Below are 24,760 nucleotides of genomic sequence, written 5' to 3'. Positions count from 1 at the left end.
TCACTGCCTCATTGTCTTGCCCACTGGTTCCTTTCTGGGCAAGGAAGAGAGTTGCATGTCCTGCAGAGTGTTGTAGGCATCTGACAGCAGTCCATGGGAGACAGCTGTTCTGGGGCCCAGAATGGGCAGTCTGTAGCGAGCGCCCTCTGGAGGAAAGTGTAAGAAGGAAGGACAAGGGCTCCTTAGAGTCTATTTTTAAAATCTACTCAAAATAACCAAAGTCACCAAAGACTTCTTTAACCTTATAAAACAGCTTCAAAGTTCACATGAGAATCCATTTTACTAGAACCATCTTAGCCCCCACCAACTTAAGCTTTTACAAATCTTGACAAAGAGGCCAGAAAGGAGTGCTTAGAAATATAACTCAAATATTTGGAGACATTGCCAATTAAATTATAAATGAAGGGGGCTTCCCTGGTGGCGCAGTGGTTGAGAATCTGCCTGCTAATGCAGGGGACACGGGTTCGAGCCCTGGTCTGGGAGGATCCCCCATGCCACGGAGCAACTAGGCCCGTGAGCCACAACTACTGAGCCTGCACATCTGGAGCCTGTGCTCCGCAACAGGAGAGGCCGCGACAGTGAGAGGCCCGCGCACCGCGATGAAGAGTGGCCCCCGCTTGCCGCAACTGGAGAAAGCCCTCGCACAGAAACGAAGACCCAACACAGCAAAAATAAATTAATTAATTAATAAAACAAAGGACTAGTCTTTGCCAAAGAATGATTGAAGTTTAAAAAAAAATTATAAATGAAGATAAAGTGTGTCTGGAGTTGTAACACAGGTCAAAGGGAAAAGAGGATTCAATTCTCAGAAGACTTTTCAGGGACACGGATATGGTTCTGCTCTTCAAACAAACGTGATCTTATGAAAGGCTACAGTAGTGGAAAAGTACTTGTATTTTAAAAGGAACCTTCATTTTATGAAATAATTTATTTTAGTGCTCCTTAAAATCCTTACCATCCTGACCTCTTCTTTGAATATGAGTTTATATACAGGAAGTTGGTTAATATTCAACTCTTCGAAAATACTCATTGTGCAGGAGAGTAAATCAGTGCATAAAATAGCATCTTCCCATTGGAAATCACTAAATGACTAAGGGAACTGGAGTCCTGAATTCTCTGGAAGAAGCTCTTTTAGTCCAGCTGAATGAGAGCTAAGAGATGTCACAAGATCACAAACCTAGGACCCAGTTCAGTGTCATTGCTGTAATGAAGAGGAAACAGGTCCAGGGTCGTGATGGACTGAGGACCAGAACCCAGATCTCCTTAATCCTAACCCTCTGTGCCATATCTCAGCACTGGGCCAGGTGATAGACCTAAGTCAGGTGGTTAGCAGCTCTACCAATGTTTATGGACAAGAGCCTGTGAGTGTCATGGAACTCTGGACTCAAGGCCAAAGTCAAGATAAACAAATCCAGAAGAAACCCCATCACTTACTAGAGACAGGCTCTTTCCATTTACTTAGTTCTCACTAATAATTATTGAGGACATATCAAGTTTAGCTGAATCCAGAAAAATACTAGAGATTACTGTCATGATCAACAGAATGAGTTAGACAGTCACTGGCAGTGATGGTCGCTGGGATGAGTCAGCCATTTGGTATTTGCAGCATGTCCACAGGCTACGCAGCACAGGGACGTGTCTAAACTGTATAAACCAGTGGGGCTGGGGCAGTGTCAGCAGGTTTTCTGGGTCAGTCAAAGGTGAAGGCTGCTTGTACTGAGCGTCTGGCTCTTGCGGGTGGTGGTGGGCAAAATGCTTCTCTGGTTTTAAAAGTGGGAACACAGAGACCCAGATAGTTTCAACAATATGGCCAAACCTGACTAGCAAGACTAGGATGTGAATTCAGGTCTCTTTGCTCCTAGGATTTTTCTTTGACCTCAGAGAGCACACACAAGAGCAAAGCTCAGCTCAGAAGGGTTGCAACTGGAATCAACTGCAGATCTACCAAGCTTCAGCTCCATAAGCACCCTCTCTGAAGTCTCACCTCCAACACTGCTGCCCTTGGATGAACTCTATGGGCAAGAACGAGGTCTGTCCAGAACATAATGTGCTGATCTATATGCACTGAGTCTAGTTCTTACACTGGTAATTGAAATACACTCCCAGGGTTAATAAATTGATGAAAGGCATCTTATCACACTGTCCTGTAGAATCAGATAATAAACATTCCTGCTGAGGGAAGGGCATGTAATTGTGTGTGAGTGTGTGTACACGTGTATGTGTGTTTTATCCTTTGTGAGGCAGACCTGAAAAAAATTCAGGTTTAAGGGAAACTCAGAATGAATGTATGGCTGGTACGGAGAACCCTGAAACCAACTGCACATGCCTGTCACCCAGTGTTCCCTAGGCTTCGGGAGAATGGAGTGGTTGCAGGCAGATGGGGGCAGCTTTCATTGGGAGGATGCTCTTAGCTCTTGGAAATTCAGTCCACTTAGGCTAAATGAAAGTCACGAGTGAGGCCAATATTTTTGGATACATAAGAAGGGATTGGGACTATAGCAGTCTTTCACTCCGCTAGAGTGGTTATCTCCTAACCTCAGCTGTCACCTGGGTCTCTGGTCCTCCCTCTTGACATCCCTTCAAGATATCCCTTCTACCCGCAAATTTCCTTTCTTGATGTCCTCTCAGTTCAGTTCTGGCTCTAGCTTCTCTGCAACCTCCCAGGATAGAGATTAGACTTTCCCATCAGTACAAAGTGAACTTGATTTTCCTTACTGTGTGTATCAAATAAGAGAAAAACTGAAAGTGGCTTCAGTTAATCTGGGAGCAAATGAGAAGATGGACAAAGTTACTAAAGTGGCAGCCTATACTGCATTAAACCCTTGAATCATATCACTCCAAAGAATGAGCCACCTCCTCTTTGCCAGCCCAGTGTTGGCTTCTCTAAAAGATAAGACTTAGGTCAATGCTGAAGCTGGAGATAGAGTCGTGCTGTCCTTTTTTTCCATACCAGCACGTGAACATAAGAATAGCACTGGGCAGCTGCCAGGGGAAGGCAGGTGTTCTAGGGAGCCTGTGGAAGGGAGGGCTCAGGGCTTGGCGAGGCCATGCCTTGGGTGTGGGGACACATTTCCCTTCCCAGCTTAACTGGTACTATCAAGACTGCCTGAGAAGAGAATTATCTACTTTGTGCCCCATCCCTACAGACATTCTTCAGCAAGTGGATTATGGGGCTCTTTAGAAAGAATGGGGCAGAGCCCTGTGGCATGGAGAGGACCTGGGAAGGAACACACCATGGATAAATGCAAGTGAGGCCTGAAGAGGGGACAGGTAGGGCTGGAGTGAAGGGAGGGCTGTGGACCAGGCAAAACAGGTCAATAAGCAGTACGTGAAAGAGAAGGGATGGAGAATGGGAATTTGTTCAGAAAATTTAGAAATTACCTTAGGTGTTACTCTGGGGGTGGTATGTCTCCCACTACAAGTACTCCAAAAGAAAGCAAACCTGTTGGGATGTCATCACGAGGACGTTTGGGTACGGTCTGGGCCTTTGGTGGATGAAGGCTCATCATTCTGACTGGAAGAAGCAAGAATACACATTAGTGATTTGGCTAGAGCTTGGTGGAAAGGAATGTGTCATTGTACATTTTAAAACACAGGTGGTCTCTCGACCCCAGCACCTGTTAACCTGGTGCTCAGACCACTTGGGAGCAGTGTGAGATGACTGGCCAAAGACCACCACTTCTGAAGCTCTTTTTACTTTAGTAGTATTTTCAAGGATTTTGATAAAACCTTCATTTAAAAAAATGTTTTATTCCACTGTCAGATAATATATGGTCTGAAAATAGAAGGAATTAAGGAGAGAATCCTCCAGTTCTCAGAAAAAAAAGTAACAACACTTCCAGATCAGTGCAAAACTAAGAATATTATTTTAGAACCTTCCAATTCTTGAGAAAAATGTCTTGATCACTCCCTATTTCTCCTGGTGGCTGAGACTGTGGAAGTGACCTTCAACCAAAAGGTATATAAGCTCAAACCATTTCTACATTATTTTAAATTGTTTTATTTCTAAAGACTGACCAATCTGTAAACTTGTATGGGCAATCTACGTCTCTACATTCATTTCCTGGTATCTACTTCCACAGAGATTTTCCAGGATTTTTTTTACTTTGCTACCAAAAATGTGGTCAGTCCAGTCAGTTAATTTTATTAAATTGCCATTGGAGGACTCACTGGGATTAAGAAAAAGAAAAATCCCTTCTATTACCCATTTTGGGCAAACAAGAAGGTGGTATTTGTAAGATTGAATACTTTAAGATCTGTCTACACTATAATTCAACAAATATGTATCTATCTGCTCACACTTATTTCCTCTCTCTTCCTCCCTCCCTCCCCTTTTTCCTTCATTCCTTCCAGTCAACAAACATCATTTAATTCCTACAATGGCTATAATTAAAGTCACTTTAAAAATTATTTCAGGAAGGACAATTCCAATCTGCTTATATATGTAGTGAGGTTTAAAAACTGTGAGGACAGATTTTATAAGCTACAAACAGAACGAGGACCTGACTTCAGAGTCACACTAGCTAAATCTCAAACAGAAGTAGGACGTTGCCCTTCACTACACTGAAAAAAAAAAAAAAAAAAAAAAAGACCAATCTAATGATACTTCTGTCTGGAATTGACATGATTTGAGGATTGGTTCAAACTTCGGTCTTAGCTTTAAAGGAATAAGAGCTTGTTTTAAAAAAACACACACACAATTAATGACTCAGGATTTGAGACTTTCTTTAAAGTACCAAACTTGCAAGACAAATAAATGGGAACAAAACATTTCAAAAGTCTCTTTCATAGAAGAGTACCTTTGGCTCAGAAATTCCAGTTTTCCATTTAAAGTCTGTAAGGAATATATTTTAGAATGACTTTTATTGTGATCCAGTACAAGAGCACTTAAAAAGTATAGAGTTGGGGGCGGTAAATGTCACTAGTGCTGGAGTCTGCATTGCTCAAATACACATTTGTTCCACGGCCCTGTCTGCTTGGGCCAGGACGTGGTTTTGGTGTATCTGAGTCTATATTTTAGTTTGTACAAATGGCTCTGAGCTCATACAGGGAAATATAACAACTCCTGCTGTCATCTAAGGTTACAAAAAGACCTATTTATTTTCCCACGTTACTGCTCTCTGTAGAGGAAACAAATTAAAGATTGCCATTAGATCACATATAACTTTTTTGTTTAGTCATATGGAAGGGTGACTGTATGTTTACATTTCAACCATCTACTGCAAGGCAAGTCCACCTATCTTGGTGCCTTATCCGGGGTGACTCCACATTTTGAGTTTTTTAATAAAGTGAAAACTTAGTCCTTCTTCCCGGTCTGGTAGTTAAATGCAGAAAAAACCCTGAAATCCAACTAATCCAACTTTGACTGGATTTTATTTTTGATATACTTGATCTTGATAAGAAAGCAGCAAATGACAACAAACTGATAACAGTAATTTTAGTCAATATAAAGTAGCAGAGGCTGTCTTAGACTCAAGAAAATTTATGTGCAATCTCCCATACTTTATGAATTAGATATGTCATCCACATGGAGAATTTGTATTTAGTTCTGCCTAAATTATTGAAGGAATCTCCTATCCTATGCCTTGTACTATTCTTATGAAGGTAGAAAGGAAGATTATAGTTTCTACAGTAGTTTCCATAGCTCTTCAGGCAAAGAGGTTAAAAACAACTTTTTTTGTCTAACTATGTACTATAACCAGAAAATGAAACCACTCAAGAAGCTCATCCCTAAAGCATTTACTTATTGTATTTTAAGCATTTTACTTATTGTATTTCTCAATCCACAACCGATAAAGCCAGATACAAAGCTGTGTCCTAATTTAAATCTTTGATTTACCTATGACTCATAGTATTTGCTATGGATAGTTGCTAAAGGATAGTTTCAGATCATCTGGGATTATCACAGTTCTTGGTTGCACCAATGGAAGAAAGTCCCATGTAGAACAATGCCCCAAACTGCATTCTAATTTAAAGAAATAACGTACTGCCTTAGCAAACTCAAGTTGTATTTAATATGAGTCATTAATAAATCATTTTCTGCTTTCTCCTTTCTCTTGTTAAATTAATTCCTAAGTATTTTACTTTTTTGATGCTTTTATAAATGGAATTGTTTTCTTAATTTCAGTTTTGGATTGTCCACTGTGAATATGTAGGAATCAAATTATTTTCTGTATATTGATCTTGTGTCTTGTGACTCTGCTGTACTCATTTATTAGCTCTAGTAGATTTTTTATGGATCCCTTAGGACTTTCTATATATAAAATCACATCATCTGCAAATAGAGTTTTATCTTTTCCTTTCTAATCAGGATACCTTTAATTTCTTTTTCTTGCCTTAACTGTCCTGACTAGAACGTACAGTACAGAGGTGAACGGCAGTGGCAAGAACACACATCCTGGTCTTGTCCCTGGTCTTAGGGGAAAACATCCAGTCTTTCCTCACTAAGTCCGTTGTTAGCTGTGGGTTTTTTGTAGACACCCTATATCAAGTTGAGGAAGTCCCTTCTATTTTTAGGAGTCTTTTTATACTTTCCCAGTATCTCCGCTCAACCCCTTGCAGAGAATGGAGGGGTCTCAGTGACAACAGCAGACAGACAGCCCCTCCTCTCCCCAGTCCCCACCCCAGAAGGAAGGGGAGCTGTTACTGCACATAGTGAGACAAGGGTATTTCACGCTCATTTTCTATCATTTCCCACCAGGGTCTGTGAGCCCCGGTTTCGACAATGGTAGGGAAGGGCCCTTGGGCACTTTTGTGTCTGAGGCCCTTCCCTTGGGCATCTACAGGAATGGTAAAACCACGGTGTGTGCTTCCACTTGGGGCAGGTTTGGGCAAGAGTAAAGGTCAGAAAAGAGGTATTGAGAAAGAGAACAGGTGTCAAGGTCCCAAGTGAGCCAGCTAGCCAGGGCCCGCTTAGGCCTGGGGTCAGGGCATTCTAAATGTGGACACAGTGATTCCAGGAATGAGACTAGGAGAAATCCCAATCCCAGCTTCTCAGATCCCAGTCAATGCTAATATTGAACACTGTGATCCTAATTATGCAGAACATGAACAGAGGTCGGAACATCCAGGTACACCTTTGATGGTAGCTTCAGTTAAATTTCCAAATCCCACATGACAACCCAGAGAAGTGCTTGCTGGTTGGAAGCAGTTTTGCCATGAACTCATCAAAGGAGCCTCTCTCATGTCTCCTGTTTGTCTTCCACTCCTTGTCCTTCCTCTTTCTGTACATCTAGCCCCACCTTCCTCCCCGAGTCAAAGGAGAATCACAGGCTATTAGAATTGGAGAGACTCTTCCCAAACCCTAACCTAACCGTTTAGCTAAATTAACCTTCCACCCAGCCTGGTGCTCACTCTGAAGGCCCCTAACCCTACCCCCTAAACTGACCCAAGTCCTAGCTCCAACATGTACAGCACCCCCCAAAACACGCCTCTTTCTTCAGCAGCTCTGATGGCAGAGCTACGTCATTGTGGAGCCCACATCCCTCTGATAGCCTTTCTTTTCCTAAAACTCCCCCCACCCACCATCCCCCCCACCAGTTACAAACGACCCCTATAGCCAGGAAGAACCACAGAACCTCTCCCCAGCTCCACCGCCACTGTGGTCGTGTCTGAATTCACGACAAACCCCAAGATGAAGCTGCTTGTTTCATCGTTGTGATGCTGGAGTGTTGTGCTTGAGACAAGGTAAGGGGGAGAAGAGGCTCCACAGCCTCCGGCACCTCTGTAAGGTGCAGTTACCCGACGAGCGCAAAGCAGCATGGCTCATCTCGTCTCTTCCCCTCTGGCCCAAGCTGCCTTGGTTCATTTATCATTTGGTTTGTTGCAAATGGGGAGATTTACCATATCGTGTCAGGAGACGGTGTTCCCAGGACCAGCAGCTGCTCATCTGCAGCCCTTCCTGCAAGGCCCCGACACGGTCTCTCTGCCGGGCTTTGGTGGGGAAGGGGTAGAGCTGTGCCCTGGGGATGCTCACGCCCACGTCTGCCATCCTCCACGACTACCGTTTTCATTTCTCGACACGTGGAGCACAGCTGCTTGTTTCTGATCAGCGTGGGGTCTCTCCGGTTCCTCCCTGCCTGTGCGGAGAGAGAGAGAGACAGAGAGGTGAGGAAATGGTGGGGAATCTGGGGCAGCAAAGAAGTGGGTAAGGGGTGGAGGGGTGAGAGAAGTAACCGTTATTTCTTCCATGAAACAGAGATGGACACTTCGGTCTCAGCCCCATCTCGGTGGATATGAAACCCAGGCTCGTCTGTGGCTGGTAAATTCAGAGGGGGTTTAGGCAGGAGGGGTTGACCCACAGACTAAATGGTGACCTCGGGCCCCTGCGTGCAGTGGAACAGGAATAAGACAGCTGGCAGCGGGGGTGGGGCTGGAGGCTGAAATCCAGCTAGGTCCCTCTTTCCAACCCGAGCACGCAGTCTGAGGGGCTGAGCTCTCTCGTGGGTGACACACTTCCTACATTTCATACAAAAGTTCCACCATCTGGACTAGTTGAAGACCTCTGACAGCCTGAGAAAAATGAATAGGAGACTTCTGCAAACCTCCCTTCTCTGGTCCCTCTGAAATCCTACCCTCTTTTCTCACGCCTTCACTTTGGCCTGACATCAGCTCTCAAGCCTGCACTGCCCAGCACCACGTGGCCCTTCTGTACCTCCCGGGAGCCGCCGATCGAGCCCTAGGCAGAACTGGAGCTGGTGCGTGGGTCCTGAGCCCGCTCCTTCCCCTAGAGGAGGGAGGCAAAGAAACCACCAGTACAGGGAGAGTGGGGCACCCCTTCTGCTCACTGGAACCCCTGCTTCCTTTCTGACTCCACTTCTGCCAAAGGGTGGAAGAGTGGGCTTCGGGGCATTTCCACCTGAAACACAGGCTTCTCATTCGCATGACTGATGACAGCTTGGTTAGGGAGCAAATGGCAGCTTGAGGTTAACATTCCGTCTGGGGATTCTCTTACCCTTCCCCATCCACACTGACACCAGAGTCGTGAGATAGGTTCTCAGGAAGCATAGAATTCAAGGGAGAGGAGGGCCCACAGGGACAAGCAGACAGTCACTAGGAACCGAAGTCTCCTCTTTCATGAGGTCAAGTTGGTGACCTAGCACTGCAGGTGTGCACGCCTGTGCCCTGATCTGCTCCTGGGCTGCCCTGTGGGGTGTGTGCAACAGGAAAGGAGGAATATACCTGTGCAGCGTGGGGAGTGAGTGCCTCGACTGTGCTCCTAAGGTGACTTTTTTTTTTTTTTGCGGTACGCAGGCCTCTCACTGTTGTGGCCTCTCCCGTTGTGGAACACAGGCTCTGGAAGCACAGGCTCAGCGGCCACGGCTCACAGGCCCAGCCGCTCCACGGCATGTGGGATCTTCCCGGACCGGGGCACAAACCCGCGTCCCCTGCATCAGCAGGCAGACTCTCAATCACTGCGCCACCAGGGAAGCCCCTAAGGTGACTTTTGCTGGATTGTCTCGTAGGAGACACATGGCGCTTGGGTGCGGCATTATTGGGGATCGAGGACTGTAAATGATGTACCACGTTGGATTCTTTTGACAAATATTTAAAATACATTTCATATTTACAGGCCATTTTCAAAGAATCAACTCAGTATCCCCACACTGTGGGCTGGCACGGGAAAGCATGAGTGGGAACGGCTAGATTTACCATTCAGCAACAAACCTTCTTTGTGAGGCCACCACGTAGAGGGCACTGTGGTGGAGTCACAAAGGTGAATAAGAAGGTTTCTGGCCCAAAGGAAGGCCAGGGAAGAATGCAGACTTATGTATTTGTCCATTCGCTACGTACTGGGGACACCAAGATAAAGACACAGCTTCTGACTGCAAGCTGCTCACCACCCAGCAGCCTGGGTGCCAAGAGGTGTGCTGGTGTTGAAGGGCAGAAATATACTGAGGCCACAGGGGAGCAGAAGGGAGGCGCTGAGCTCATCTGATGGGAGTGGGGCGTCAAGGAAAGGGTCTGAGGAAGGTTGAAAGGACAGGCGGTGCTCAGGTAGGTGTTGGAGGTGGTGAGCAAGGAGGCGGGTGGCATTCCAACCTAGGAACACTGTGCAACAGCATGGAAGAAAGACCTGGCCAGCCCGCTTCAGGTAAGTGAGGACAGCCTGGAACGGCCAGTTGTCTGTGGGAGGAGGGAGGAGGAAGGAGGGAGGCTGGAGAGGACCCCCACCCCCACCCCGCCCACCATCAAGCCCATCAAGCCCCCCTTCCCACCCCCCGGGGATGACTCCTTTACTCTTCTGGGCCGATTCAACCTCCTACCTTATCTTCCCTGTACCCTGGGGGTGGGATCTCCTGGGGCCCAGGCTTTTCCCACTGTCCCTCACATCTTCCAGTTCTGAGACTAAGACACTGGTCTGAAATTGCGATTCAAGGCTGGATGTGCCAGGTATCACTGAAGAAGCAAGGATGCTTCTGGGCCTTCAGCAAAGAGAGCGACTGCATCTCACGTGAGGAATCAGGAAGGGCTTCTGGAATTGGCATCTTTGCTTGGTCTGAAAGGATGAGGAAGGCCTGGATGCTGGAGGTGGGGTGGGAAGGTTCTCAGGCAGGTTTGGTTTTAGTCGAGTTAGAAGCGGATGCTTGTCTTTCTTGCAGTTGGTTCTGCCACCTTTTCCGGACTTCTGGTTTCTGCATAAGAATACACCAGACCCGACAGGGATTGGAATCACGGAGTTCATGGCAAACCAAGCAACAGACACGCATGGAGCACGGCAGGAGCTTGCTAGGTGAATGACAGCTGAAACTGTGACTCCAGAGTCCCCCACCACGGGCTTCCCTGGTGGCGCAGTGGTTGAGAGTCCGCCTGCCGATGCAGGGGATGCGGGTTCATGCCCCGGTCTGGGAAGATCCCACATGCTGCAGAGCGGCTGGGCCCGTGAGCCATGGACGCTGAGCCTGCGCGTCCAGAGCCTGTGCTCCGCAACGGAAGAGGCCACAACAGTGAGAGGCCCGCGTACCGCAAAAAAAAAAACACAAAAAACAGAGTCCCCCACCACGATGACTGTCATCCTTTGGAATCTGAGGGGAAAAATGCCATATATATTGCCCTGTCTGGCCTTGTTAACTCCTTACCCTTTATGATATAGCTTAGATGTTTCTTTCTCAGAAAATCTTTCTCCTGACCCCCTTACCTGGGTGCCTGCCTCTCGGGTTCCATCACAGATTTGGTATAACTCTTGTTGCAATTTGTACTGTTATTCTTTTTTTTTTTTTTAATGTGTTTGTTTCCTCCGCCAGGCTTAGAGTTCTTTAAGAGCAAGAACGTATCTCACACATCTTTGGATGTATAAGAGGCTGACTTCCAATTTTCTCACCACCGAGAACTCTTTTCATTATTTCTTTCTGCTTGGCTCAAGTTTGAAAGCTTGTGATCACCACAGGAACTACCCTGCGTACTCCTAAGTCCTTCTCCTGTTTATGTTGATCAAACATGTATAACGACAAGTACAAGTTTCCAAGGGAAGTACTGATGAACACCCCTGACCCGAAATAGGACAGGAATCTAGAACCCATCTCGGAATTGGCACACAGTAGGCATTCAACACATGTTGGCTGAATGAATGAGTCAGTGTAAGCGTTTTAAGCTATCAGGTATAAACAGAGACATGACCAGCATACATGTATGTCCATAAATTCCTACAAGACACACATGTGTGAAGATCACTATTATAACAGCACTGTGCTCAGGGAAACATTACAGGACATTTGTGTGCAACAAATTCATCTGTACCAAATTCTTAGGAAACGCAGAGGCTGGAAGCAAATTGCTCGGCTCCAGACCTGGTGCTGAGTGACTTGGCCGTGGTCAGTCATAGAAACGCCCTGGGCCTCCCATCCCCCCGGTGCTGCTGGTTTCTGCAGCCAATAGGCCAGAGGCCAACTCTAATCCTGCCCACGCTGTCTATGTAGAGAAGAAAAAGTCTTTGATGTGTGGCTTCAGTCACCTCTGCCAGGAAAGTGGCAGTGACTCCACCAGAGACTCGCTGTCAGCCAAAGCCTCATCCCTGAGAAGAGCCACCGCATCCCTCCTCACTTGGAGAGGCGGGCGAGGCCCTGGGGCTGTCTGTGCAATGTGTTTGTTAGGCAGCCGTGATGGGCAATCCTGCCTGGCAGGTCTACAAAGCAGCCGACGCAGACAGTTTGGGATTCTGTGTCCTCCCTGGGCCTCAGCTTCCTTCCTCAGCCCTGAAACCAAGGCCTTTTCCTTCCGCAGCACGTCCTTCTCACTCCCGGTTTCCCTCGGGCCCGCTCAGCACACTAGCAGGAATGGAGAGTGAACTGGCCGGTGGTTCTGAGCACAGGCCCCCCAGCTGTATCATCTGTACACTCAGAGCCACCAAGAAAGGAGGCTCGGAAATGTTCATGGGGTTCTCCTTTCCCGAGCAGCTGTCCCCAGGAGAGCAGATGTCAGTGTGACAGGACAGCCAGGCCAAGGCATGACGCAGAGCTCAGCTGGGCCCCAGAAGCCAAAGCCTGCTCTTCACACTTCACACCTGGAAACACCTTCGTATCTGAGCTCAGTGTCTGCTCAGGTGCCTAAGCTCCGGCTCGTGGCCCAAGGCCTTGGCCTCCTTGAATCTTTGGGAAAGAAACAGAATTGTTTCTCCCTCTCCCTCCCTCTTCCTCTCCTCTGTTTCTCTCTCTCTCTCACACACACACACCTGTCCACATAACAAAAACTGAAAAATGGAAGCACCAGATGGCAACTTTAAAAATAGCCACCACAAGCATGAGTCGAGGGGCACCAACAAATGTGCCTCTGATCTCACCCAAGGCCTCTGCTCCTTTCCTCCTTCCCTCTCCTGCCTTAACTGGGAGGCACCTCATCAGTCACCTACTTCAACTCTTTCATTGAACACAGTGAGGAAACTGGCCCAGAAAGGTCCAGTAGCACATACACTTAGTTTCCATCAGCCAGAAAGTTCTTTGGATAAAGGGTCAAAGAAAGAGTACCTTTTCGCAGGAAGAGAGTGGACTCTCAGGGTCCATATCAGGACATAATGATTCCTGTATCCCTTAGGATCCAAAAAGTAGTGGTCAGAGAAATATTTTCAATATTCAAACAAAGAAAACCCTATCATAATTACACATTTTCCTGCTCTCTGACAATACCAAGCATCTCAATTAAAGAACAAAGCTGAACACAGTTTTAAAAATACTCTTACTGGGCTTCCCTGGTGGCGCAGTGGTTGAGAGTCCGCCTGCCGATGCTAGGGGACGCGGGTTCGTGCCCCTGTCCGGGAGGATCCCACATGCCGTGGAGCAGCGGGGCCCGTGAGTCGTGGCCGCTGAGCCTGCGCGTCCGGAGCCTGTGCTCCGCAACGGGAGAGGCCGCAACAGTGAGAGGCCCGCGTACCGCAAAAAAAAAAAAAAAAAAAAAACTCTTACTGTTCACTAGGAAAAATTTCAAACATACACGAAATGGTCGACAGCCATGTACTTCCCATCCAGACATGTTAAACTTGGTTTTTATTTCATTATTTATATCATTATTTACACTTAGATCATTATTTCAGATCAGTGGTATTCATCAGTACTTCCCTTTAAACGTTGTACTTGTTGTATGTGTTTCATCAACAGGAGAAGGGATGGGGAGTATATGAGGATGTTTCCCTGGTGGTCATGAATTTTCAAAAACTGAGAGTCAATGAGAGAAAAATAATAGAGTTCTCAGTGGTAAGAAAACCAGAAGTCGCCTCCTATATGTGTTCCCAGCCACATCTCCACTGCAGTGTTGTCACCCAGGGCTTTTTGTCACAGGTCTGCCCAAAGCAACATAAACAATGCTCTCCTCTTTCCCCTGACTCGTTAAGACTGAAACAACATAGCCAGTCAAGGAGAGTAGCCGGGGCTGGGGGCAGGAATGGAGGGAGTGAGGGGCACTTTATTCTCCTCAAAGAATTGGTCACAGCCAACCCTGCAAGCAGGCAAAGGGGCTCCAGGGGCTCCCGCTGCAGTTCCCCGATCAGCCCCACGTCGGCTCTGCCTGTCCGTGAGCTCTAAGTCACCTCCTGACCTCAAGTATCCAATTATCATGGCTCGCTTTCTTCTTTCACGGCATCCGGAGGAGTCCTTTGTCAAGGCCTGGAAAACACAGGTGAAAGCCCTGCCTAGTAAAGAAGCTGCTCCACAGGTGTTTAAATGGGGAAGTGTTTAGGCCTCATTTCTCTGTCTGCATTTTCTGTTTTTCTTCTTTGGTAGCTCCGACTCTCCTCTTCTGTTTCCTTTTTGGTTTCTGTTGTCCCCTGACCTCTCTATGTGTCTCTGGCTTCTGCTGTCTTGATGTTTGTCTCCCTCTCCCTGTCTTTCTGTCTCTGAGCCTCTGTTTCTTCTCTGTCTCTCTGGCTGTTCACTAAGGCATCGTGCTCCAGTCACACAGAGACTCGCCCCTGCCCTGGGAGGGCTCCTGGGCAGGACAGAAAGGCCATTTGGAATGTGGATGTTCGAAGTTCTGCCTTTTGACCTGTGATGGTGAGGAGGTCAGGCGCCAGGTGGCAGGACCTTTGCACCTGTGCCCTGGGGCCTGGACCTCTAGTTGGCTGCGGGGCTACCACAGCTTCCTAACAGGTCCCTGATTTGGAGGAGTAGAAAGAGATAAGAGATAGTGCATTCCACTCCCACAAGGTACAGCACAGTTTTCTCTCTAGAAAGGAGCAGCGCACACATGCAGGCATCAAGCTCGCAGCTGACTCTGGGGCTGGATTCAGATCTGAGGAGGTCTGTGTGGCAGGCAAGGATCTGACGTGAGGTAGCTGCCAGGTGCCCCAACGGAACAGGGATCCCAGGTCCCTATGAAGGGTGGCAGAATATGCCTCCCCCAAATCTGCCACTTTGGCCTCAGCATCATTTTGAGCTAAGACACTTGGAAGAAACAGCAGGTGCAAGAAGGGTGCTCTGACCCTCCTCCTTTCCTTCTGAAATCAGGAGAAAAAACCCCAAATGGGAGATGTCCTAATACCAGGAGGAAAGCATCATTCTTATCTTCAAGGACAAGAAGTTGAAGCCAAGAGAATTCTGTACAAACAGACCTTTTCAAAATAGTTCTTATCCTCCTTTAGCCTCCCCACAGTTTAGTTACTTTTCCACACTTGCCCCTCTTTTTTTAACCTACTATAAAAACATTCAGGTTTTGCCACTTTGGGTCTTCATTTCCTTATAAAGGGTCCTGTGTCACATAAAACTTCTAGTAAATAAATTTACATGCTTTTCTCCTGTTACTCTGTCAATTTAATTCTCAGGCCCAGCCCTAAACCCTAAGACAGCAAAGGTACAGTAAACTTTTGTTCTCCCCTACGCCTGTTAGCCCTTCCAATCAGCAAGAGCGACTCTCTCTCTCTCTCCTTCTCTGGTGGAGGGTCAGCCTCCGACAGGGTGATGGTGAGGGTTAGGGGTTCATGAGGTACCTGGGTCTCCTGCCCCAGCAGGAGCGACGGACTTGCGACCTCCTGGGTCCGCCTAGAGACCATTCCCCGCGGGCCCAGCCTATTGGCCAGGCCGCGGAAGCTGTTGCTCTTGGCTTCCATCTAGTGGCCGCATGTGAGTATTGCAGCCGTGAAATTCTAAGCTCTGCTGAAGTGGGTGCCTCTCGCTCGACCCGCTCATTAGAGACGCTTTCCTCCCCGGCCTCAGAACCTCACTGCCCAGGATTGCACGGTGTACTGAGACCCAGAACAGACCCGGACGAGGAGGCGCTCGGTAGCAGGGGAGAGCCTGTCTCAGTAAGAAGTTCGGAGACGAGTGACTAGTAGGCTTCTTGCTGGCTCTGCAGCAACAGAGGGGTCAGCCCTGTCTCCGCCCAGGCCCCTCCGTGCATTTCTTACCTACTTGCCTGTCCAGTCTAGGGTGTTAGGGGGATTCGTGCTTGACTCTCAAGCACAGCCCTGACCCACTTCTGTGCTTGTGAACCGGGAACGTTCGCACGTCCCCTCTGTGCCCGGGCGGGGTCCACCCCTCTCCTTAGGTCCCTCCCACTTCAGCCAGTGCTCCTGCCGGCCTGATTCCTTGATGTTCTGCCCGCCCGCTGTCTCCCTGTCTCTGCTCCCCCGGCTGTTCCTCCGCTTGTGGAAAGAATATCTTCCAGATCCAGCGCAGATGCCGCTTCCTCTTGAATCATTCCCTCGCCCCATCTCCGCTCGCCCCGCCCCCGGCCCGCAGGTGACCTTTCCTCCCACCTCCTCTCGCCAGTACTTTGCCCCTCTCTCTCTTATTCCGCGGTTGCGTACCTGGCCGTCCGCGCACTCATTTGTGTGGGTGGCATCTGCCTTATTCTGTGTCTGCGTTCAGCCAAGCGACACGAAGACTCTGTAAGCGTTATCCCCTGACACGGGGGCTCGTCCCCACTGCGGCTCACCCTTGGCTCTGGCTGCGAGTGGGCAATGCGCCGGCTGCTCTCGGAACGCCGCTTCGCGTGCTGCCTTCAGTGGCCCTGGCTGTGTGACTTGTGATCTTTCGGGTGGAGAAACTGCTCTCATCCCCGAGAGTCCTCTGTCTGCCTCCACCTGGGGCAGATGCTCGCTGCACAAACACCCCTGATGTGGGTATCCCCCCCGGCCCCCTGGAGCGCAGCGTCCCGGAGTGTCACTCGGCAGCCAGTCGTGGCAGGTTTCCGTGAGGTGAAGGGGAGATCACGAGCTCTTAACGCGAAATTCCATGGGTTTAGGGGGTTGTAGGTGGGAGACAGAGGGGTTCATGGTGGGTGGGGTAGGGGGTTAGAGACTGCAGAAAAGGGTTCGTTCTGGACACAGGCTAGAAGCAGTCTCTGAAGGTCTCAGGGAAGATCCCTCAATATGAATTTTTGGGGGTTCCCTTTTTGATGATTCTAACCTGATTCTTAGTTCTAGTGGACGGAGCCCTAAGACACTCAAGACAGGGTGCAGGAGAGGGGTTCATTCACGTCTTTCAACAAATCTCTGTTAAACACCGACGATGATCCAGACTCAGGGCTGTGTTAAGGAGATAGGAAATGGCTCTGTATCCAAATTTTCTGTCATTCTAGAACTAGCTATGGTGTTTTATTCCTTTTTTTAAATTTTTATTTTGGCTGCACTGGGTCTTCGTCGTGCTGTGTGGGCTCCAGAGTGCGAGCTCAGTAGTTGCATCGCACGGGCTTAGTTGCCTGCAGCGGCATGTGGGATCCTAGCTCCCCGACCAGGGCTCGAACCCACGTCCCCTGCATTGGAAGGCGGATTCCCAACCACTGGACCACCAGGAAAGTCCCAGGTTTCTTTTCAATTAAAAAAAAAAAAATGAGTACCTTAGATAAGACATCTGGAACTTGGAACAAAATTGGCAAATTCATAGCCTTCTGGATGAAACCAGAAAAGTGCAGAGGAATGAGGATATCTGAGGAATCAAAACAAGAGCAAGTTAGAACCGTAGTCGCTGGTTTGAAGAACCAGGCTCTGGCTGTTTCAGAGAGGACCCTAGGGACACCCAAGGAGTTGCTCCCCACTCTGATCCTGGAGGGCCCCAGGTCATTTTGGAGCTGCCACAAGATTTTCCCTCTTTTTAGTCACTCTGGCTTCTCCTGTCCCTTTTGTTTTTGAACCTAACCAATGCCAGTTCTAGATTGTCAGAGAGTGTGCAAAACAAGGCAATGAAAATAATTGTTCAGAAAAGCAGATGGATATTTAATTGATATTTAACAAAGCAGTCCCTCTCCTGCCTGCCCTGCTTTCTCAGTTTCTGTCCCTGCAACCTGAAACAATCCATTTCCTCCCATGAAACATCTCCTTCCAACTACACTTTTCCCCTGGAACATTCCTTCTTTCCAGGCAGAAGGTGAGGCAGAGATGCTGCAGAGATAACATCAGTTCTCTTCCCAGGGTGACCCGCCCTGCTGGCTGCTGTGGTGCATTTTATTACAGTGTAAGGAGCCAGGGTGTGCAGGGGGCCTGAGCATTGTAAACAGCCTGTGTGTACAGCCCTGTGCCTGGCCCGGCCTCCCTAGAAAATGGAAACTCACTCGGAACGCTGGTAGTTCTGCCAACAACACCTCTCCTCTCTTATGAGGAAAGATTTCACTGTCCCTTGTTCATTTATAACAAAGGCATGCGCAGGGAGTTTGGTGTCCATGAGGCATTTATTGTTTTATTTCTCCCACTATTTTCCTGGGCCCTGGGAGAGTGGGGAGGCAGGTCTGACCCAGGTCTGATTTCACTGCCTTTGTCTTTGATATGTGAACAGTTGGCCTTGGACTTGACACCCAAATGCTGACCAGGAGAGACCAGAGGCCACTTTGGAACTGCTTCAGCACACAATAATCTCAAACAAACAGGACCCGGTGTGACCTGAGGGCTTTTGAGGCTGATGATGGGTGTGGCTCAGCACAGTCAGGCCAACCTGAGAGAGACCTCCTGGAAGGAAGTGGTCTGTAGGCAGTGATCTTCAGACCCAGGTCTCACCTCCTCCAAGCCTGTAGGTGTGTTTCCAGAGCTCACAATTAGGGGTGCTCTGAGCACATTTCGCTAAATGTTCCTTTCTCTTTTTCAGACTGTTCTGTGTTGAAATTGCCTGTCCAAAGCTAGGTAATACTTAAAGCACATTCAGAACTTTCTAACCAAGTTCTCAAAAAAAGGTTTTGCCGAAAATAAACAGCTTGGAACTCAGAGCTTTGGCCACATGAAGAGTTTCCAATCCTTAGGAACTGTTGATACTTAAAGCAATCCTTCCAAAGACTTTCCATTTCTACTCTTGTCCTTCTGAAAGCTCAGGGCACCTCACAGGTGCTGTCCAGTCGTCTTAGAATTCTTGCGAGGTAGATAAGCGCCATGTCTCTTAACAAGAGTTGAGATTGCTGCCCAAATCCTCCCAGTACAGACATGAGTAGAGCTTCAGCAGACCATGTGAGGTAATTTCTCCTTGCAACTAGCTCAAGCATGTCTGGCTGCAGGAAAAACTACTCTTTCCCTTCTCAGCTGGCCGTCCCCTCTGACACTCGGGGGTCCGGCTGTGAAAGCGAGCAAGTTCTGAGGGTGATCAGTTGTGCTCTGGGCCTGCCTTTTTCAAGCCCCCCACCCTGAGTCCCCTCCTCACCCCCTACCAGAGGTTTGTACAATCAAGGAAAAAGGGAGCTGGGGGTGAGAGAGCCATGCATAGGGGTGCTTTGCTCCTGGCTGCAGGGGCAAGTCTAAGGGGCTGGGGTGGGATGGGATAGTGGAGTGTTACCCTATTTCGATGTCAGACATGAGCCATTTCACATGAAAATCCAGATTTCTGCTATTGTTGGAAAACCCAGCAGATCTGGCCACTGGGGTCACATACCTGCAGGCAGTCCCAATCCTGAAGGGAGGTGATCTCCCCTTCACTACAGTTCCCTTTGGCCAGCTCTATTCATTTATGCCGACCATCTGACTACCGTTGTTAGGTGAGTTTGTACCCTGCCTCCAATTAAAAAGGTGCTTAAATTGTCATTACTCATGGTGATCCCCTGAACTGCTAACAACTCTTTAATAAGAACTATGTACCTGTGTTTTTTATTAGTAAATAAGCCTTTGGGTTATTCAATCTCTGATGCCTGCTTTATACTAAGACATTAGCTAGAGTTTAGATATATTCAAAGTTATGGAAAAAAAGAAAAACCCAGAATCGAACAACAAACATTTCATAGGTGCTCTGAAAATACACCAAAATTGTTTAGCTGCTTACTGAGAACGTGGTGTTTTAAAACTGCAGCAGGCAAAGCAAAGGTACATGTTATTGAAGTGGGGGATTTGGAGGGGATATCCCTCATGGAGAGTCATTTATCCATGGGCAGGAGGGTACGTGACAGTTACCAACAGGAGGAAAGACTGTTTCAGAGAGCATAATCTTTCTAGCTTTCACACTCACCCTTCCTTTCATCCCCCCTTGGGGTATATCACTACACCTGGGGATCAAAAACGGGGGAGGAATGAGGAAACCCACTTATTTCAAGTGGCAGCTCCCTACCCATGAATTTCCCCCAATTTTGAAAATAGAAACGTGTTCCATAGCAGTTAGTTTGAAAGGGCAGGACTGGTGAGATTGGAGGAGATTGTCTCAAAGTTAAATATAGGAAGTTGCTACTCTGTAAAAGACAGGAATTTATGGTTCTAGACTTTTGATGGTTAGAATTTTAAAACTTCAAGCTAAAGCAGGGAGAAAAGATGATGAAGAGGACAGAAGTCTTTTGAAAGGCAGTGTCCATGGGCAAAATTCTCTTGCATTGTTAAGTGGTGGTGGTACAGAGGGAGGTTAATTGAGGTCTTACTCCTCCAGCCAGGCCAATTCTCAGGGCTCACTTTTGTCTTAGAAACCCTGGCCCTTTCTGGGTTTTGAGCACCTGACTAATGTCTCTCAACTGATCAGCTGTGCCCCTCAGATGACTGCCCTTAACCCTTAAGAAATCATCTTCCATGAGACCTTGCTTGAAACCTTTGCCCTCAGCGGCTGAGCTATTACCTTTTCGGGGGGGCTGAGCGCTAATGGCTGTTTATGAGGCTGGCCTCATAAACCACGGAATCTTGTCAATCTTGGAACAGAAACCTGGAAGGAAATGAAAGAGATCATTTTGCAGGGTTTATTGCACTTGGCTATTTCCATCATTAGGATGATCAAAGTAAGCTAATAGCAGCTACACAGCAGTCAACACTTTACAAAGCATTTTTTATGTTCATATTTGACCCTGTTGACTCTCCCATTAAGTAGCAAGAGGAAATAGTGTTATCTCCATTTTACAGATGAAGAAATCAAAGCTTTAGCACAGTGTGATTTGCTGAGTCACACAGCTAGTGAGTGGATTTAGGTTTTCTGACTTTTGTGTCCCACTACATCTTGTATTCTACTATATCCCTTGCTTCTTCATTACTCCATCTGTTCATGCATCTGCTTGTATTTCCATGACCCTCAGCTGAACATTAGTACCTATTCAAAGTGTCCTGGCTGTTTTCAGTCATGGGCCCTCCACCCTCATCCCTTCTAGGAGGCAGAGGAAAGAACTGCACTTTGAAGCTCTAGACAATTGGATATTAATCTTGGTTAATCCACTTCCCAACTGTATGGCCTTGGAAAAATCACCACCTCTCTGAGCTTCAGTTTTGTCTTCCATGAGAGGAGGACGATATCATCACTTTACAGGTCAATGCACAAGACAGAAACCTTCATGAGGGGAGGGATTTTTGTCTGTTCTGTTCACTGCTGTTACCACTAGTACCTAAAACAGTGCTTGATACCTGTAGATATTTAGTGAATATGTGTCCAGTGGATGCACGGATGCATGGGAAGTCGCCAGCTGAGGGCCTGAGTTCATAATAGGAGCTCCATCAAAGTAGCCGTTATAATTCTCTCTTCTCTCTAGCCCAGCCTCTCTCCCTTGCCTTCGGACGCTACGTCCCAGTCTCCCCGTTGAGCATCCGCTTTCCTGGCTCAGAGAGTTCTTTACGGGATAGGAGCCGGAAGTTCCTCTGAGCGGCCAGGAGGGAGCAGCAGCGGCCGCGAAGGCCGAGGAAGGGCTGCTCTAACCGCGGAGGTTGTGGCAGTCCCGGAAGTGCTCGGCCGCCGACACGACCCCGGCGCCCCGGATGGGGAAGGAGGCGGGCGGGCCGCTCTCCCGCTGCCGCGCACCCCTACGAACTCGCGGGCAGGTGGGTTCCGATGTGGGAGTCAGTGTGTCCGGGCCTCCTCCCGCATCCCCCGCATGGCCCGAGGCCGGGTGAGGGGCGGCGGCGGGGCGGGGGAGGCCCGGGAGGGGGAGTAGGGCGCGTGGGACGCCCTACCCTGCCCCACCCCCCGCCCCCTCCCCCGCCTTGCAGGCGGGCGTTGCCTTTTCGGCGCCTCTGACCACTCCAGCCCCCGCGGCGGCCGTGAGATCCCCGGGCTGGGTTCCCTGCTGCAGTGAGGGGGCTCTCAGGGTGTCTGGCTTGTGATGCAAAACCTATCGTGCTCTCTGTAGAAGAAATTAGGTCGGGCAATAAGAATTTTCCTCGCAGACTTGCTGGATGAACTTGGTATTTCTGACTCATAGTTTTCCCAGTGTGAAAAGGGTATCATTATCTTTGATCCTCCCGAGTTTCGGCGTTAATAAGTAGGATGATAGCTCTTTAAAGGATGTTAAGCTCAGTTAACGGATTAAGAATCTTGAGTCCTTGGTTTTGGTTAAATAAACCATAAAGCTCATATCTTTCTGTATTGTGAGGTTTACTTTTGTCTTTAGATCGGTAACTTGTTTTTATTTTAAGTAACAGATGCCTTTGAGAGCCCAATAAAAGCTAGGAACCTAATCCTAGAAATTTGCATAAATTACAACTACAAGTATGCATTGACAGGGTTTTTGAACGGTCTGAAGCCCATCTATAGACCTCAAGGATGTGTGAACTCCTGAGTTAAGAACTGGTTTAGAGGCACAGGCTTTGGGGCAGAATTTTCATTGAAATCTGGATCCACTATTTACCACTGTTAACTTGGGCTAAAGTTACCTAAGCACTTTTGAGTCTCAGCTTTTTTACTAGCTACAGTGAGGTTGATACTAATTTGCAAGGTTGTGGAGATTAACTGAAAGAAGCTACGTAACACTCTTAGCACATAGTGAGCACTCCATAAGTGATAGCTGACAAGGGATTATAATGTAAAATCTGAAATGAAATTTTAATATCCATAATTATAAGATGGCCACCGTGTGTATTCTGTTCAGACTGCTAATCAACTTCTAATAAAGCAATAAGTTGGTTTGATTTTAACTCAGTCCTACCCTTGACCTGTCACAACTTTCATAGATTCATAGTCTCTCTTTTTCTAGGAACTTAGCTGTATTGTCCTGCCTCAGAGAACAAACTCATCTACTGTAGGCCTAGCCTGGGTTGCTGCCTTTGAAAGCAAGGGAAAGTCGGTACAATATCACCCACAGCTCAGCATGGAATTTCCAGAGAGGTTTTATTTCAAAACTATAAAGATTGAGAACCACATGGACTTCTGCAAGGGAGATTGAACTAGCCTGAGTTTGAGCGAAAGGATAATGTGTGCCCAGCCTGTAACTAACACCAAAGAGGCCAGATGGCAGAAGGTCTTGTATGAGCGACAGCCTTTTCCTGATAACTACGTGGATCAGAGTTTCCTGGAAGAGCTCCGGAAGAACATCTATGCCCGGAAATACCAATATTGGGCTGTGGTATTTGAGTCCAGTGTGGTGATACAGCAGCTGTGCAGTGTCTGTGTTTTTGTGGTTATCTGGTGGTATATGGATGAGGGTCTTCTGGCTCCCCATTGGCTTTTTGGGACCGGCCTGGCTTCTTCACTGATTGGCTATGTTTTGTTTGATCTCATTGATGGAGGTGAAGGACGGAAGAAGAGTGGGCGGACCCGGTGGGCTGACTTGAAGAGTGCCCTAGTCTTCATAACTTTCACATATGGCTTTTCGCCGGTGCTGAAGACTCTGACAGAGTCCGTCAGCACTGACACCATCTATGCCATGTCAGTCTTCATGCTGTTAGGCCACCTCATCTTCTTTGACTATGGTGCCAATGGTGCCATTGTATCCAGCACACTGTCCTTGAACATGGCCATCTTTGCTTCTGTCTGCCTTGCCTCACGCCTGCCCCGGTCCCTACATGCCTTCGTCATGGTGACATTTGCCATCCAGATTTTTGCCCTATGGCCCATGTTACAGAAGAAACTGAAGGCATGTACTCCCCACAGCTATGTGGGAGTCACACTGCTTTTTGCATTTTCAGCCTTGGGAGGCCTGCTGTCCATTAGTGCTGTGGGAGCCATACTCTTTGCCCTTCTGCTGGTTTCCATCTCATGTCTCTGCCCTTTCTACCTCATTCGCCTGCAGCTTTTTAAAGAAAACATTCATGGGCCTTGGGATGAGGCTGAAATCAAAGAAGACTTGTCAAGGTTCCTCAGCTGAGTTAGGGACCTCCATTCCGTTACTGAGACAAGCTGATAGACCAGCCTTCCAACTAGTAGGAGATTTGAAGGCAGAGTTCCATTCTGGAAGTGGCATAATGATGTGGGTGGGAGATCAGAAATCAAAAGAAAAAAATTACCCATAGGCTTGGGCAGTGAAGGTGCTTCTCCTTTCTGTTACTTTGTTGATGAAAAAGCTTCCTGGGGCCCTCTTGAATTATTGCCTCTCATTATTATTCTCTGTAACAAATGAAATGATGTGGTTTCTATTTATTAAAAAAGTAACATCCATCAAATTGTCTTATGATTTTTTCTGTGAGCAGAAGGCAGATAGAAGGGACATGAAGAGAGAATAAGAGAATGTGTGTGCATATAAAGTCACTTTTACCTTTTTCAGTGAACTAAATGCAGGCTCTGTTATTTATCTGCAGCTCAAATCCTAGAACCCTGGATGTGTCCAGTTTTGTGGCCTGAGATCACAGAATTGGTCACTTAACCTTGACTCACAGTTTCCACTTAGTTCTTAATGAAGCGTGGATGCAACTAGCTACAAGGGGCGTATGATGTGTCATAATACACTAGCAAAATGTTGGGGACTTCAAAGAGGCTGGAGGTCAAATTAGCTGGAGTAATGAGGAAATACTTATTAGAGGAGATGGCACTTGAGCTTAGTCTTAGAGGTCAGGTGGGATTCAAGCAAGCAAAAGATGGTTTGGGGGCCAGGGTGGCAGAGACCTTTAGGAGCCAGGTCAACAATACGAGCAGCTGAAGCTGGCATGCTTTGTGGGACTAATGGCAGCTAGAACTATGGGGAGAGCATGCCCAGTCCAAAGAGGGTAACCACTACTCTGCATGCCTTGACTGACCAGAATTGGCTTATAATTATCATTTAG

The 24,760-nt window shown here is 47.7% G+C and overlaps 2 protein-coding genes across 3 annotated transcripts; one reads left to right on the top strand and one right to left on the bottom strand.

Annotated features, from left to right (window-relative positions):
• Positions 1–8,599, bottom strand: C1H1orf105 (chromosome 1 C1orf105 homolog). The gene is made up of 4 exons (XM_032613513.1): positions 8,574–8,599; positions 7,843–8,078; positions 3,443–3,514; positions 1–146 (listed from the first exon to the last, which is right to left on the bottom strand). Exons 2-4 carry the CDS (start codon positions 7,988–7,990, stop codon positions 1–3), a joined length of 366 nt encoding a protein of 121 aa, XP_032469404.1. The 5' UTR covers positions 7,991–8,078; positions 8,574–8,599.
• A 12,798-nt stretch (positions 8,600–21,397) lies between these two features.
• Positions 21,398–24,160, top strand: PIGC (phosphatidylinositol glycan anchor biosynthesis class C). Of its 2 annotated transcripts, none has more exons than XM_032613494.1 (2): positions 21,398–21,607; positions 22,759–24,160. In XM_032613494.1, the coding sequence occupies exon 2, from the start codon at positions 22,975–22,977 to the stop codon at positions 23,866–23,868; it is 894 nt and encodes a 297-aa protein (XP_032469385.1). In that variant the 5' UTR covers positions 21,398–21,607; positions 22,759–22,974; the 3' UTR covers positions 23,869–24,160. The 2 variants fall into 2 exon arrangements, with proteins under 2 accessions (XP_032469385.1, XP_032469393.1); XM_032613502.1 differs by lacking the exon at positions 21,398–21,607 and adding an exon at positions 21,860–21,970 and having other exon boundaries at positions 22,759–24,158.
• The last annotated feature ends 600 nt before the right edge of the window (positions 24,161–24,760 follow it).

The sequence above is a fragment of the Phocoena sinus genome, chromosome 1 (assembly GCF_008692025.1).
Source record: "Phocoena sinus isolate mPhoSin1 chromosome 1, mPhoSin1.pri, whole genome shotgun sequence".
Classification (NCBI taxonomy): domain Eukaryota; kingdom Metazoa; phylum Chordata; class Mammalia; order Artiodactyla; family Phocoenidae; genus Phocoena; species Phocoena sinus.
The sequence above is the reverse complement of the archived record's forward strand: the minus strand, read 5'-3'. Positions and strand labels throughout refer to the sequence as shown.

What these genes read in the sequence shown, in the direction of transcription:
- C1H1orf105 (XM_032613513.1), bottom strand. Translation starts at nt 7,990, where the DNA reads ATGGCAGACGTGGGCGTGAGCATCCCCAGGGCACAGCTCTACCCCTTC. An exon ending in CCGTCTCCTGACACGATATG is followed by an intron (nt 3,515 to 7,842) that starts GTAAATCTCCCC and finishes TGCTTCTTCCAG; the next exon opens with TCAGAATGATGAGCCTTCAT. An exon ending in TCGTGATGACATCCCAACAG is followed by an intron (nt 147 to 3,442) that starts GTTTGCTTTCTT and finishes ACTTTCCTCCAG; the next exon opens with AGGGCGCTCGCTACAGACTG.
- PIGC (XM_032613494.1), top strand. Translation starts at nt 22,975, where the DNA reads ATGTGTGCCCAGCCTGTAACTAACACCAAAGAGGCCAGATGGCAGAAG.